General features: G+C 48.6%; 1 protein-coding gene across 1 annotated transcript; it reads right to left on the minus strand.

The window, feature by feature from the left end:
* Positions 1 to 3,902: 3,902 nt before the first annotated feature.
* On the minus strand, positions 3,903 to 13,437 carry LOC128106676 (uncharacterized). Its single transcript, XM_052732224.1, is given in 5 exon segments — positions 3,903 to 7,577; positions 7,580 to 8,433; positions 11,429 to 11,554; positions 12,604 to 12,657; positions 13,427 to 13,437. Coding segments are annotated over 5 exon segments (4,647 nt in total). The 3' UTR covers positions 3,903 to 3,975.
* Between the last annotated feature and the right edge of the window lie 365 nt (positions 13,438 to 13,802).

The following is a 13,802-nucleotide window of genomic DNA, read 5'->3' on the forward strand; positions in this document are numbered from 1 at the left end:
TTCAAAGTGAGCTCTCCTGTCAAGGGTATTTACACTCACATAAGGGTAAATTTCCCATAGTTGTTCCTCTGCGTACACGTACATTCTTGGAGTTTCATCTCCTTCACACAGTATTGAATAGGAAGAAGGATGAAAGGATGTTCAAGAGCACCACGTAATAAATGCTATCAAGAGTCGGGGCCACTTTTCAATGCAGGAGAAAGAAAATACCAAGTTCCTGCATATTAGAATGCTAGGGCAGAAAATGTGAACTTGCAAGACTGAATGGGGAAAGACTGGAGATTGTACCTTCACCACAAAGAAATGCTGAAAGGTTAATAGATGCCCAAGTGGTCAATTTGGATTAAAACACAACCTCAATGACAGACATTCAATATAGAAGTCGATAGACTTGAGCTGATTGAAATGACTAGTGTACGTGGACTCGAGCTTGGCAAAAGCCTTTTCTACCCATAGAAAATCTTATTTATACACACACAGATGAGATTATTTGGGTACACATATATCATTTATTTCTGATATCTCATAGTGCCATTACTAAACCTACTTGATAGACAAAATTATCAAGGCTTTCAAAAAGGTGAATTATTCTGCAGTCATGCACACAAAGGATGAATCTCAGGTCTGTCTGGCTCAGTCCATTCTGCTGCACCCCTCCCACTCTAGTGGGTGAGATTCTGGCTCCGACACTGAAGGCTGAAGGAAAAAGCTGTGGTCATTTTCTAATTCCTTGCAAACTCTATTATTTACATTCTCCAGTCCTGACTGTGTATTTTAATTAAATAGTTGATTTGATGGATACGTACCAAGTAAATCTTATTTCTAAGGAACTTGGAGGAAATAAAAAACAAGGTCAGCATATTTTAGTAATTCTGTTTTGAGCAATGTTGATGACATAAGAAAAAAATCAATAAAACTATGCATTAAAAAAGGAACATTGGGCTTAGAGTAAATCAGAGATTTTTTTTTTTTTACAAAAAAAAAAAAAGACAAAATTGAATCTACATTAGATTGCTCCAAACTGATGCCCTGTAAAGTGAGGTGGAGCATGTGATATGATCCTGTGCCAGGGCATTTTGCATGTGGATTTGCATTGACTATATGTTCAGTTAAAATATATTACTGCAACTTTTCATTGTATACATGCATAATATACTGTATTTCCTTGCTTTTAATTTTCAAAACCCCTGTGACAAATTTAATAAGAAATAACACGTATCTATTGGATGAGAGAAAATACTGACTTAAACTGTATTTGTGTTTTGTACCCCTAAACCTCCATGTTCACCATTTTACATACAGACTTTGAGCTATGAGAGTGTCATACGTCCAAACAGAGATAATAACTTTGTGTTGCAGCAACACCAGGAGGGAGACTCCAGAGAGCTGGAAAGAGGTAGCCCCCAAGAAAGGCCACAACTATCAGCAGCTTTTGAAGTGATGGACCACTGAATGAGTGGCCGTAACAGAGATCTCATTTAGAATTGCTTCACAATGACACCCTGTAATGTGATAGTGAAAGACCCCCGTCTGGAGTCTTCCCTCTGGAGAGACCCTCGCCCAGAGATCACACCGAGACCACAAGTCAGATGCAAACAGCAAGAGGCTTTATTCAGGAACACGGGTACCCGGGGCGATACAGTCCCTCCAGAGGCTGAAGAGACTGGCGCGCCGACGGGCTGGAGTGGAGGGTTTTTATAGGGTTGGGCAGCGGAAGGGCGGGTACAGAAGCAGGAAGCATAGTTTACAGGGTTCTGATTGGACGATTCGTATGAGGCCAGGTTCAAACTCAGGACAGCTCGTGGTTTTTCCCCCGAGCTCGACACGCCTGCTGACTTGGCTCTTATCCAGGGTACAAGTTGTTTTTCTGACCTTTAGTTACTTTTCAGGCCTTGCTCAAAAATGGCGTTAGGCTAAGCAAGTATGCTGGGGCCCTTCATTCCCCCATTTTCTTATCTCAGGGAATGGAATCCTCCATTCATGGGGAAGAATAGGGATGTGGCTCCATTTCCACCTGGTTGAGTCGTTGGTATTGTTGGGTCAATACCAAGGTCTGAATAGTAGAAACGCGTTCCCTGATAAATTGGACAAGTCTGTTTAGGATACAGGGCCTGAGCGTCAGAAGGAGCAATAAAATCAGAAGGGGTCCCATAAGGGTGGAGATGAGGGTGGTGAGCCAGGGGGACCTTCTGAACCATCCTTCAAACCATCCCTGCTGTTTTTCAAAGAGTTTTTGTCTTTGTTCTAATCTCTTTCTTAATCTAGCCATGCTATCTCTCACCACCCCAGTATGATCCGCATAGAAGCAACCTTCTTCTTTAAGGGCGGCACATAACCCCCCCTCCTGCAGGAAGAGGAGGTCTAATCCCCTCCGGTTCTGCAGAACTACCTCAGACAGGGAGGTGAGTGACTTTTCCAAGGCACTCACGGATTCCTCCAGTGCCTGAATATCGGTATGCATGGCAACCTGGAGTTGTCTGAACTGGTTGGTTTCCATGAGGGCAGTGGTACCTGTGCCTATTCCGGCGGCGACTCCTCCCATAGTTAATCCACCTGGTATCAGGGCCAGGGTTAGCGAGACTGGCTCTCTTTTTATACGGGGGACCCCTGTTTCATATCGGGCATAGATATCTTCAGGTGCATGGTAGACTATCTTGGGGTACAGTTCTATGAGCACACAATAATCGGCCGTGTTGGCTAGTATTGAGGAGGAGAGGCATGGTGTAAGTCCAGTGCTACAGGCCCAATAAGTCCCGTTGGGAGCCACGAGATAGTGGGGTCCTGGAACAAGTGCCTGGGTGCGATTACACAGGTGTTGGTGGGTGTAGGGTACTGTCCCCAGACATAGTCCTTGTCCTGACACCTCGGAGATTGTGAGCTTATGCTGAGGTGTCGAGGCACATCCTGACGGGGGTGAAGAAGAATTGGTGAAGCTTCCGACTACGGCCACCCCCTCATAATAGGGAGGTGTGGAGACTAGGCATAACCAGCATTCCTGAGTCTGATTTGGGTTGGTAACATTGAGGGCTGAGTAAGCGCCCTCTATAAGATTCAATAGCCGGTCTCCCGTACCGGGCCTGGGTGGCTGGAGGGTGACTGGGGTTACAATAGCATTCGGAGCCGTGCTTGGGCGAATGGCTGAATTGGGTCGGGGGGTAGCCCTCGGGGGTGCCGGAGCGGGTAAAGAGGGGCGCTTTTGGTCAGAGAGAACCTGGTTGGGACCTATAGAGGCGGAGGGCTCCGTGATTTTAAGCCTAATCGTAAACACGACTCCCTGGTCCCATCCCGTCATGTAAAGTCTAAGTCCCCATGTTTTACCTTTAATCCAGTCTTGTGTTATCTCCCTTCCCTTTTGAGTAAAAGATATATTCAGGGGGTTGCAGGTGAAATTTACACAGGGCCCCCCCCCTTTCCAGTAAGCATTATCTCTTCCTGACGTGACAGTTCCCCAACAACGTCCTTGAGTAAGAGGACGCCATAAGTGGCTTTCTCTTTGGGTAGTTCTTTTTACCCTAATGAGGTCCCAAGTGGATGAAGGCTCCCAATAGGTATTACCAGTTGTTTCACATCCCCATGCTTTACAGAAGTAACTTTCATAACCCCCACATTGTCTAGTCATCTTTCTGTCCCTACCATCCCGGGGGCAGACGTAAAAGGATAGTTGTGACAGGGCTGCTCTGGTTTCAGGGTGACCACATCCATAACTCCCGTCACTACATTTGCAAGTTCCCGTACCATCCTGACAGACGTCTGGTGCTCTGGGGTTCATGGGGTCAGTGGTAGGGATGTCCCAGTCCTCTGACCCTGCTACTAGTTGGCAAAGATCTGGATGCAAATTAGGCCACCATGTGAAGGGGGTGTGAAGGGCGGTCGTTTGCCAGACCGTCTCCCCAGTTTGTGAGATAACCTGCCAAGTGAGTCTCTTAACTAGGTGCGGGCTCTCTGCCGCCCTAGTCCCCTGGGGGTAGGCAGAGATTAAGAGGAGGGGGAGGAAGAGGAGCCGCGGGCCAACCTTATTTTTAGGGGGTTTCGTGTGCGGCGCACTGTCCATGTTGACTTTCTGGATCCTGCTGGGTCGGGTTCCCTGGCAGCCTTCACATGAGAGGCGTGGATCCATGCAGCAATCCCGTCGACCTTGAGTGCAGTGGGGGTGGTCAGCAAGACAGTGTAGGGCCCCTTCCACCGTGGTTCCAGATTCTTGGTCTGGTGTCGTCGGACCCAAACGGAGTCCCCGATCTGGAAGGGGTGGGGCACCACCGGCTTGTCTAGCTGCTCCTGATAGGCCTTGGCCAGGGGCTTCCAAATCTCCCTCTGCACCAGTTGGAGGGCTTGAAGATGTGCCTCTAAAGTAGGGGTGGTAGCAAAGGAGGAAATATCAGGATGGAGAAAGTCTACAACAGGAGGTGGGGCCCCATACATGATCTCAAAAGGGGTTAGGCCGTGTGGGCCAGGAGTATTTCGGGCTCGGTAGAGAGCCAAGGGAAGTAGGAGCACCCAATCTCTAGTGCCAGTTGCAAGCGTTAATTTGGTTAAAGTCTCCTTGATTGTTCTATTAGCTCGTTCTACCTGTCCTGAGCTCTGGGGACGGTATGCACAATGGAGTTTCCAATCAACCCCCAATAGTTTGGCCACCTTCTGACTTACCTGAGAGACGAAGGCAGGCCCGTTATCCGACCCCAATATTTGAGGCATCCCATACCTGGGGAAGATTTCTTCCAACAGTTTCTTTGTTGCCACGTTAGCCGTCTCATTCTTGGTTGGAAATGCCTCGATCCATCCGGAAAAAGTGTCCACGAAGACCAGGAGGTACCGGTACCCGTAGAGTCCGGGTTTTACTTCTGTAAAGTCTATTTCCCAATGAACACCAGGACGATGGCCTCTTTGGCGGGCCCCCTTGTTTAGATGAACCTTTCCTGCGTTGACTTGAGCACAGGCTGGGCAGGTAGAAGTTACCTGCTGGAGTACCTGATCCTGGTTCAGCAGCACTGCCCAGGTGTTTTCTCTGTCCAATAGGGTCTTCATCTTGTTTTTGCTCAAATGGGTCAATGCATGGAGGAATCTCAGCATGTATCGGGTATGGGAAGTTGGCATGACCATCCGGTCCCCTAGTATATATGCTTGTCTTCCTTGTTCCCAGTCCGCCCCCATTTTCTTTGCTAGCTCATGGTCTTCTGGGCTATAGGGCACGGGGTCTCTCTCAGGCTGTGGTTCTTGTATGGCCATCAACTGGCTGCTCCCTGCTGGCTGGGAAGCCACTGTTCGGGCAGTCAGATCCGCCAGCCGATTCCCTCTGGCTACCGCAGAGTCATCCTTTTGATGCCCTGGGCAGTGGACAATACTGAGTTGGAGCGGGAGGAACAGGGCCTTTAGGAGGTCTAGGATCTCTTTTTTGTTTTTGATTTCCTTACCCGCGGACGTCAGCAGGCCTCTCCATCTGTAGATTTCCCCGTGGACATGCGCAGTGGCGAAGGCATATCTGCTGTCAGTATAAACTGTGAGCTTCTTACCTTCTGCCATCCGGAGAGCTTGGGTGAGCGCAATCAGTTCTGCGCGCTGGGCCGATGTCCCGGGCGGGAGTGACGATGCCCATACCACTTCCGATTCGGTGGTTATAGCTGCCCCGGCTCTGCGTTTCCCCTCCTCCAGGAAACTGCTCCCATCTGTGTACCAGACAGCGTCTGGATTCTTAAGCGGCTGATCTGTCAGATCAGGGCGGGTGCCATGTGCTTCGGCTAGAATCTGGAGGCAGTCATGCTCCTTGGAGGGGCTAGGCAGTGGCAGCAAGGTAGCAGGGTTAAGGGAAACTGTCGGCCCAAAATTTACCCGGTCTGAGTCCAGTAGTAAGGCCTGATAGTAAGTCATTCTGGCGTTAGAAAGCCATCTGTCCGGTGGTTGTCGGACCAAGGCCTCCACTGCGTGGGAGGCCAGCACAGTCAACGGCTGTCCCAGAGTCAGCTTCCGGGCATCCTTAAGTAATACGGCAATGGCTGCCACCATGCGGAGGCATGATGGCCATCCTGTAGCCACCGGGTCCAATTTCTTGGACAAGTACGCTACAGGTCTCCTCCAAGGTCCCAGTCTTTGCACCAGTACCCCTTTGGCAAAACCTGAGTTCTCATCCACAAACAGCTCAAAGGGCTTGGTTAGATCTGGCAGACCCAGAGCCGGGGCCTCGAGTAAGGCCTTCTTGATCTGTTGGAACGCTTTCTGATGCTTCTCCTCCCATTGGAACATGGCCCCTGGTTTAGTGAGGGGGTACAATGGGGCTGCCAGTTCGGCAAAGCCAGGAATCCAAAGGCGGCAGTACCCAGCCGTACCCAGGAGCTCTCGAACTTGGCGGGGGTTCCGAGGAGGGGGGATGGAGATTATCGTCTCCTTCCTCGCTCTTGTTAACCATCTTTGCCCCCCGCTCAGGGTGTAGCCCAGGTAGGTAGCCTTGTTTCGGCATACTTGAGCCTTTCTGGCTGAGGCTCTATAGCCCTTTTGTCCAAGTCTGGCCAATAAGGCTCGAGTGCCCTCCAGGCACTCGGTTCGACTCCTGGCCGCCAGGAGTAGATCATCCACGTACTGGAGCAGAGTCAGGGTTGGGTGTTCGACCCGGAATCCGGCCAGATCTGCATGTAGGGCCTCATCAAAGAGGGTTGGGCTATTTTTGAAGCCCTGAGGGAGCCGGGTCCAGGTTAACTGTCCCGAAAGCCCTTTTTCTGGGTCCCTCCATTCAAAAGCGAATAGCATTTGACTTTGAGGGTGCAGTCTCAAACAAAAGAAGGCATCCTTCAGGTCTAGCACAGTGTACCAGACGTGGGTCGGTGGGAGGGTGCTCAGAAGGTTATAGGGGTTGGGCACCGTGGGGTGTATGTCCTCCACCCGCTTATTGACCTCTCTCAAGTCCTGGACCGGCCTGTAGTCCCCTGTCCCCGGTTTCTTAACAGGCAAGAGAGGGGTATTCCAAGGGGACTGGCAGGGCTTTAGCACCCCTTGGTCCAGGAGCCTTCGAATATGGGGCTTGATCCCCTCATGAGCTTCCCGTGACATTGGGTATTGTCTAATTGAAACGGGAGTCGCGGAGGCCTTTAGTGAGATCACCAGCGGTGGTTGATCGTGTGCCAGCCCCAAGCCCCCAGTCTCTGCCCAGGCCTGAGGAAACTCTCTCAGCCAGTTCTGTAGTTCCTCAGGTGATTTCTCCGGGGGTTCTGGTTCAAACAAACGGTATTCTTCTTCTAAACTGAGGGCAAGGATTTGTAGAGAGTCTCCTTTAGGACCCGTGACCCTCGGTCCCTTCTCATCAAAATAGATTTGTGCCTTCAATTTGGTTAATAGGTCCCGTCCTAACAGTGGATGGGGGCATTCAGGTATGTGCAGAAAGGAGTGAGTTACTTGCCCTGATGCCAGTTGGACTTTTCTCTCGGCAGTCCAATAATACCTCTTGTTTCCAGTTGCCCCCTGCACCAGTGCAGAATGCCGGCTAAGAGGCATTCCGGCATGGGTTAGGACTGAATGTTCGGCACCAGTATCAACCAGGAAGGTCACGGGCTGCCCCCCGATCTTGAGGGTTATCCTAGGCTCAGGGGGGGGGGCTCCTGGCCTTGACTCCCCTAGTCTTCCAGACTAAGGAGGTCTACGGTCTTGGGCTTGGGCCGGCGGGGTCCTTGTGGCTTCTTGGGGCACTCTCGGGCCCAGTGTCCCTTCTCCTTGCAGTAAGCACATTGATCTTTATCAAGGGGTGGCCTCCTTCGCTCTCCCGACCTATCTCCCTCTCTCCGCTGTCCCTGAGACACAACGGCGGCCAAAACCTTTTTCATCTCCCTATGCTGTTTCTTGTCCCTTTCCTCTTGTTTCTGCCATCTCCTTTCCTCACGCTCCTCAGGAGTTTCTCTCTTATTGAACACTTTCTCTGCTTCCTTCAATAAGTCTGGCAAACCTAGCGCCTGTAAACCTTCCAGCCGCTGCAATTTGGTTCTGATATCTGAGCTAGACTGATAGATAAATGATAGGATGACACCTGGTGCTTGCCCTGGGTCTTCTGGATCATACGGAGTGTACATCCTATAAGCCTCCTTCAGCCTCTCTAAAAATGCAGCGGGTGTTTCTTCCTTTCCCTGTATCACATTCCTTACCTGAGCCAAATTGGTAGGCCTTCTGGCGGCCGCTCGGAGACCCGCTAAGAGCAACTGGCAATAGAGACGTAGATGCTCCCTACCTTCAGGTGTATTGAAGTCCCAGTCTGGGCGGGTCAAGGGAAAAGCTGCATTGATGATATTTGGGAGTTGGGTTGGCCTCCCATCATCGCCCGGAACCTGCTTCCGGGCCTCCAGGAAAACTCTCTGCTTCTCCTCTACTGTTAAGAGGGTCTGCAGGAGCTGCTGACAGTTGTCCCAAGTCGGCCTGTGAGTCACTAGGATGGACTCAATTAGGCCGGTCAAGGCAACAGGATCCCTGGAGAAAGGGGGATTATGTTGTTTCCAATTCTAGAGGTCTGAGGCTGAAAAGGGCCAGTACTGCAACTGGCGATTCGGCCCCTCTCTGAGCGGGAAGGCCCTGGACTCATTAGGGGGGTCATCCCGGCGGCCGCGGAGGCGGCCGGCAATGGGGGACGGGGCTGCGTCCTCTTCTCCAGCCCCGTGGGTCCTGCGAGTCGAGGTGACTTCCGGATCTGCCACGGGCACGGCCGGGGACGCCGCCACCGGGGCAGCGGCTGGGGCCCCTTCGGCCGGCTCTCCAGGTGGTCCGGCTCGATATGGTGGTGGGTCCTCCGTCAGGAGATCTATAAGGGGGGTATTGGGGTCTGGGGGAAGGACTGGAGGCTTAGGAGTCTCCTTGTGAGGGAGCACGGGGTAAAGGGAGGAGTCCAGGTTGGGGGGCGCAGAAGGCCCAGAGACTGGAGGGGGCTGGGGAAGGAAAGGCTTAACCCATGGAAATGGGTTCTCGACCAGTGATCTCCAGATGGCGATATATGGGACCTGGTCGGGATGCCCATAAGGGCTAGGGGCAAAAACCTTACCCTCCACCTGCGAAATAAGAGAGAGGTTAAAAGATCCCTCTCGCGGCCAGCCGACATTCATCATGACCCATTCGGCCTCGCAGAAGGTGATCCATTTCTTCTTCCTGACAATGACACCTTCATTGTTTCCTCGAGCCTTAACATCGGACCAGTGGTCCGTGGTTAGGCTCAGTGGGGTGGCGACAGCCTGTCCCATGATGGTCTCCAAATAAAGAAGGGTTAGACACACAACAAGAAACAAACAGACAAGACAGACCACAGAATTTTTCGCTGCGCGGCTCCGGCGTAAAACCGAAAGCAAAAACTCAGATGGGGACGCGGAGTGTTTGAATTCTCCGTCCCCTGCCAGTACCACGTATCCTTCTGATGCGTGGGTGGCCCCGAAAAACCGTGCCCCAGAGGGGACTTCCCGTGCCCCAGAGGGGACTTCCCGTGCCCCAGAGGGGACTTCAGATACCCGTGGAACGTCTTCCAGGGTTTCGGTGGGCGAAGTCCGAGCTCGTCAGCTCCTTCAGCCCCCACCGACTCAGACCTGACTTAGGACGTCCGACGAAAACGAAAGACAAGTAAACAGACTGAGACAATACAGACAGACAGTGGCCGGCCAGCTTACCTCCTGACAGTGGGTCGGTGGTCCCGAGGCGGGGGTCTCCGATCCCGGACGAGCCCCCAAATGAAAGACCCCCGTCTGGAGTCTTCCCTCTGGAGAGACCCTCGCCCAGAGATCACACCGAGACCACAAGTCAGATGCAAACAGCAAGAGGCTTTATTCAGGAACACGGGTACCCGGGGCGATACAGTCCCTCCAGAGGCTGAAGAGACTGGCGCGCCGACGGGCTGGAGTGGAGGGTTTTTATAGGGTTGGGCAGCGGAAGGGCGGGTACAGAAGCAGGAAGCATAGTTTACAGGGTTCTGATTGGACGATTCGTATGAGGCCAGGTTCAAACTCAGGACAGCTCGTGGTTTTTCCCCGAGCTCGACACGCCTGCTGACTTGGCTCTTATCCAGGGTACAAGTTGTTTTTCTGACCTTTAGTTACTTTTCAGGCCTTGCTCAAAAATGGCGTTAGGCTAAGCAAGTATGCTGGGGCCCTTCAATAGTAAAATCTTACATGTGATTTATGTTTAATGGTATAAAAAATTGTATATATTTATATAGTGTGGAGTGCATGCATGTATGTGTGTCTGTGTAAATACAGTGAATAGTGCAGTAGAAAAGTCAGTCTTTAGCAAAAGACCACCAATGCCGAGCAGCTAACTCTGGTGATCACGGGGTGACTGGGGCAGAAGGCAGGGCAGGATCACCAAGCAAACCACACAGCCACCTCCTGCAGACCATCCAGCTAGATCTCAGTTCAGAAAAAGTCCTCCCTGTGCAAATTATAGCAGTCACTGGCAATTAGAGAAACATTTAAAAACTAATAGCGTCCGATGGTGGCAAATGTGTACACATGGAGCAAGATCAACTACAACACAAATCACAAATACAGCTTGACTCAGCAACCACACATTTGTGATGCTTAAGGTCGTCAACTCAGATTCTTACATCACAGAAGAGACAAGCTTCTGGGCGTGTCTGTGGGGGATTACCTAGATCAGGTTAATTGAGGTGGCAAGACCCACCCTAAATAAATTTTGGCATCACTATTCCCTTGAGTCCTGGAATGAATAAAAGAGACGAGCTGCCTGTGCACCAGCATCCATCCCTCTCCGCCTCCTGAATGCAGATGCAATGTGACCAGCTGCCTCACAACTCTGTCGCCACACATCTTCCTCCGCCATGGGAGACTCCGCCCTCAAACTGGGAACCACACATCTTCCTCCGCCATGGGAGACTCCACCCTCAAACTGGGAACCACACATCTTCCTCCGACATGGGAGACTCCACCCTCAAACTGGGAACCAACGAAAAAAGTTCCTTGAACTGTTCCTGTCAGGTATTTTAGCACAGCCACAAGAAAATAACTGATGCAGACAGAAGAGGAGTTTGTCACAGGCTATGAAAGGCGGGACGTAGAAATATGTACACGAGCAGATATTCCTTAGAACACAGGCTGTGCCAACCAGTAAAGGATGGCTTTATTTCCCCATGATCCTATAGTTTGAAAGCAAAGCTATTTGGTTGTATTAATAACCCCCAAACATATTCAAAACATAGTGAAGAGGTGAAATGTAATCTTACGGAACAAAAACGCCACATAGCTTTGTTTCAGAAAGGTAAACGTGTGTTATGTCTAAGAGGTAATGACACTTTGGGCAAGGAGAAATTTTCACTTTCTACTTTATATATAATTATTTTTTTCCTAAACAACATATGTTTTTTTTTCTATACTTGGAAGAAAATAACAATAAAGATACTTCCGTTCAGGAAAGAGATGGAGATTTTACAGAGCCTATGATACAAACACAGTACTTCCCTGTCTCTGACCTGACGCCATGGCCAAATTCCCAGTCTACATAATCAACTAAAAATTCAAATTCCTGGCTGTCTAGATCTGTTTTCCCATGATCCACAGCCTGAAGTTTCCTGTGTGGCTCACACGTGTGTAGCCATCTGGGCAAAGCAGATATGTTATGGAAAACAAGCAAGGATCATGCATTTCCAAGAGCCCAGCTAGCACGCTCAATAGATAGAGAGAAAGGGGAAGCCTTAACTGTCAAGATCCTTATGGATGGTTTAATTTTCTTCTGGAATAAAAACAAAAGAAAGAGCTAAATACAGTCCTACACCAGGATCATGGAAAGGCATTAAGAATGCATGCAGCTCGGCATACAAATGTACAGATAACTTCTTTATACACAGCGATAATGTTGAGACTCCTGAGTGTATGCAGAATAATAAAACAGGGACTTGCTGTGAGTCACACCGTGGCACTGTCTAATCATTCAGGGCTTGTTTGGTGTCCTTGACTTGCTGAAATGGAGCCCTATAACACTCCTGTTTTCACAAAGCACAGAAACATTCCTCTCTCTATGCAAAAAGAAAGCTCTTATTGCAAGGGAAAAGATACTCTATATTTTAAAAACCATAAAGATTTTCATTTTGTTTCCCATTTTTCCCAAACTTATTATAAATTTGTTATTTTTCTATGGACCTAACAATTTTACAACATTTTTTCATTACTTTCTTATTCTGCATTCTCTTCTCTTCCCCAGTATTTCTTCTTTATTTATCTATAAATTTATTTATTTTTAATCTATAAATAAGATCTTAAGTATGTTTAACCTCATCTATTTATAAGAATTCTAGGAAAAAAAGACTTTTGGAAATCAGGGAGTCCTAAACCAATATTTGTCTTTCTAATGCCCTTTTTTTTTTTTGGCAAGTGAATCCTTTTTCAATGAATTTGTGTATATTTTTATTTTTATTACTTTTTAACTATAAAAACCAAGCAAGAAAAGATAAGAGAAACATGATAAGGCTATCTGAAAATTATGGAAGTTGAATCAGTAGCCCTAAAGCCCAGTTACAAATGATGTATGGTCAGGATGAATCCACTGAATTTATTTATTTATTTTAATTCTGAAAATAGATCTTAGGAAGAAAAACACAAACCTAAGACTTGTGATGATCTTTGTGCGAAGATTGTAGGTCAGTTCTACCTGAACTTCAGCTTTCTTTTTAATCTTCCTGGCATCAACACTTTGTCAGAAAACCTGAAAGGGGACCCAAGAAAGTAATAATGCAAGCATAAATTACGGTGACCTCGTGTGCAGAGTGTGGAATGAGAGAGAAGCATTGAGAACCACAGTCCATATGGTCATCTTGCTGCAGTCTGATGACAATAGGAAAATATGCAGAGCACACACAGATGGGTGAAAACAAGCGCCAGGCGTAACACATTGCATAGGTTTCTGAATCCAGTCTTTTGACGCTGATGCCTAATGAATCTTGAATCTGACGTGCAGCAGCTCTCAGCCCCACTTTGCCTCGGAGGTTCAGAGCTTTCTTGTAAAAGATTCAAACAATACAGATATTAAAAGGAACTGGGGTTTCCTCGGCTATATTTTTACCCTTACTTTCAGGGAAGACTGCTCTTTGTTCCTTTTTCTATGCCACCACATAGGTATAGCTGAGAGAAAATATTCTTACTTTGTGAGTGGAATTATGCAGTTTGGGGACAGTAGTAGGCTACACTATCATTGCCTAGTATGGGTTCTTGTCCTTAACTCACTGCCCTGTCTCTTTAATTGGATTTTCAGCTCCTCCCAAGGGCTGTTTTTGAAATAGTAGAAATTTGCATAGACAGTTAGAACTCTCCATCTCATTTGAGAAATTAAAAAAAAGAATTTTGGGGTTGTCATAGAAATAATAATACTAGTACTTGAATTAAAACCATGGAAAAGGGTTGGTGCTCCAACTACTATAACCGTGTTGAAGTCACAAGATACTGTAGCTGAAGTTTTCCTGGTCCCACCTACCTACCACAGCCCCATGGTCCCGCAGCCACTCAGACCCAAATGAACTCACAGAGGCTTCTATTAATTACAAACTATATGGCCTAATGGCTCAGGTGTCTCGCTAGCCAGCTCTTACATCTTAAATTAACTCATTTCTATAAATCTATACTTTACCACGTGGCTTGTGGCTTATCAGTACTTTTACATTTTGCTTCTCATGGCAGCAGCTGGCAGCATCTCCTCTCTCTTTTCTTCTCTCTTTCTCTCTAGTTAGAATGTCCTGCCTGACCTTATTCTGCCTCACCATTGGCCAAACAGCTTTATTTATCAACCAATCAGAGCAACACATATTCACAGCCTACAGAACGACATCCCCATGAAGATACACATGTACCCCACGT

This window comes from Peromyscus californicus, unplaced genomic scaffold (genome assembly GCF_007827085.1).
Source record: "Peromyscus californicus insignis strain IS unplaced genomic scaffold, ASM782708v3 Scaffold_9__1_contigs__length_137607984, whole genome shotgun sequence".
In the NCBI taxonomy this organism is placed as follows: Eukaryota; Metazoa; Chordata; class Mammalia; order Rodentia; family Cricetidae; genus Peromyscus; species Peromyscus californicus.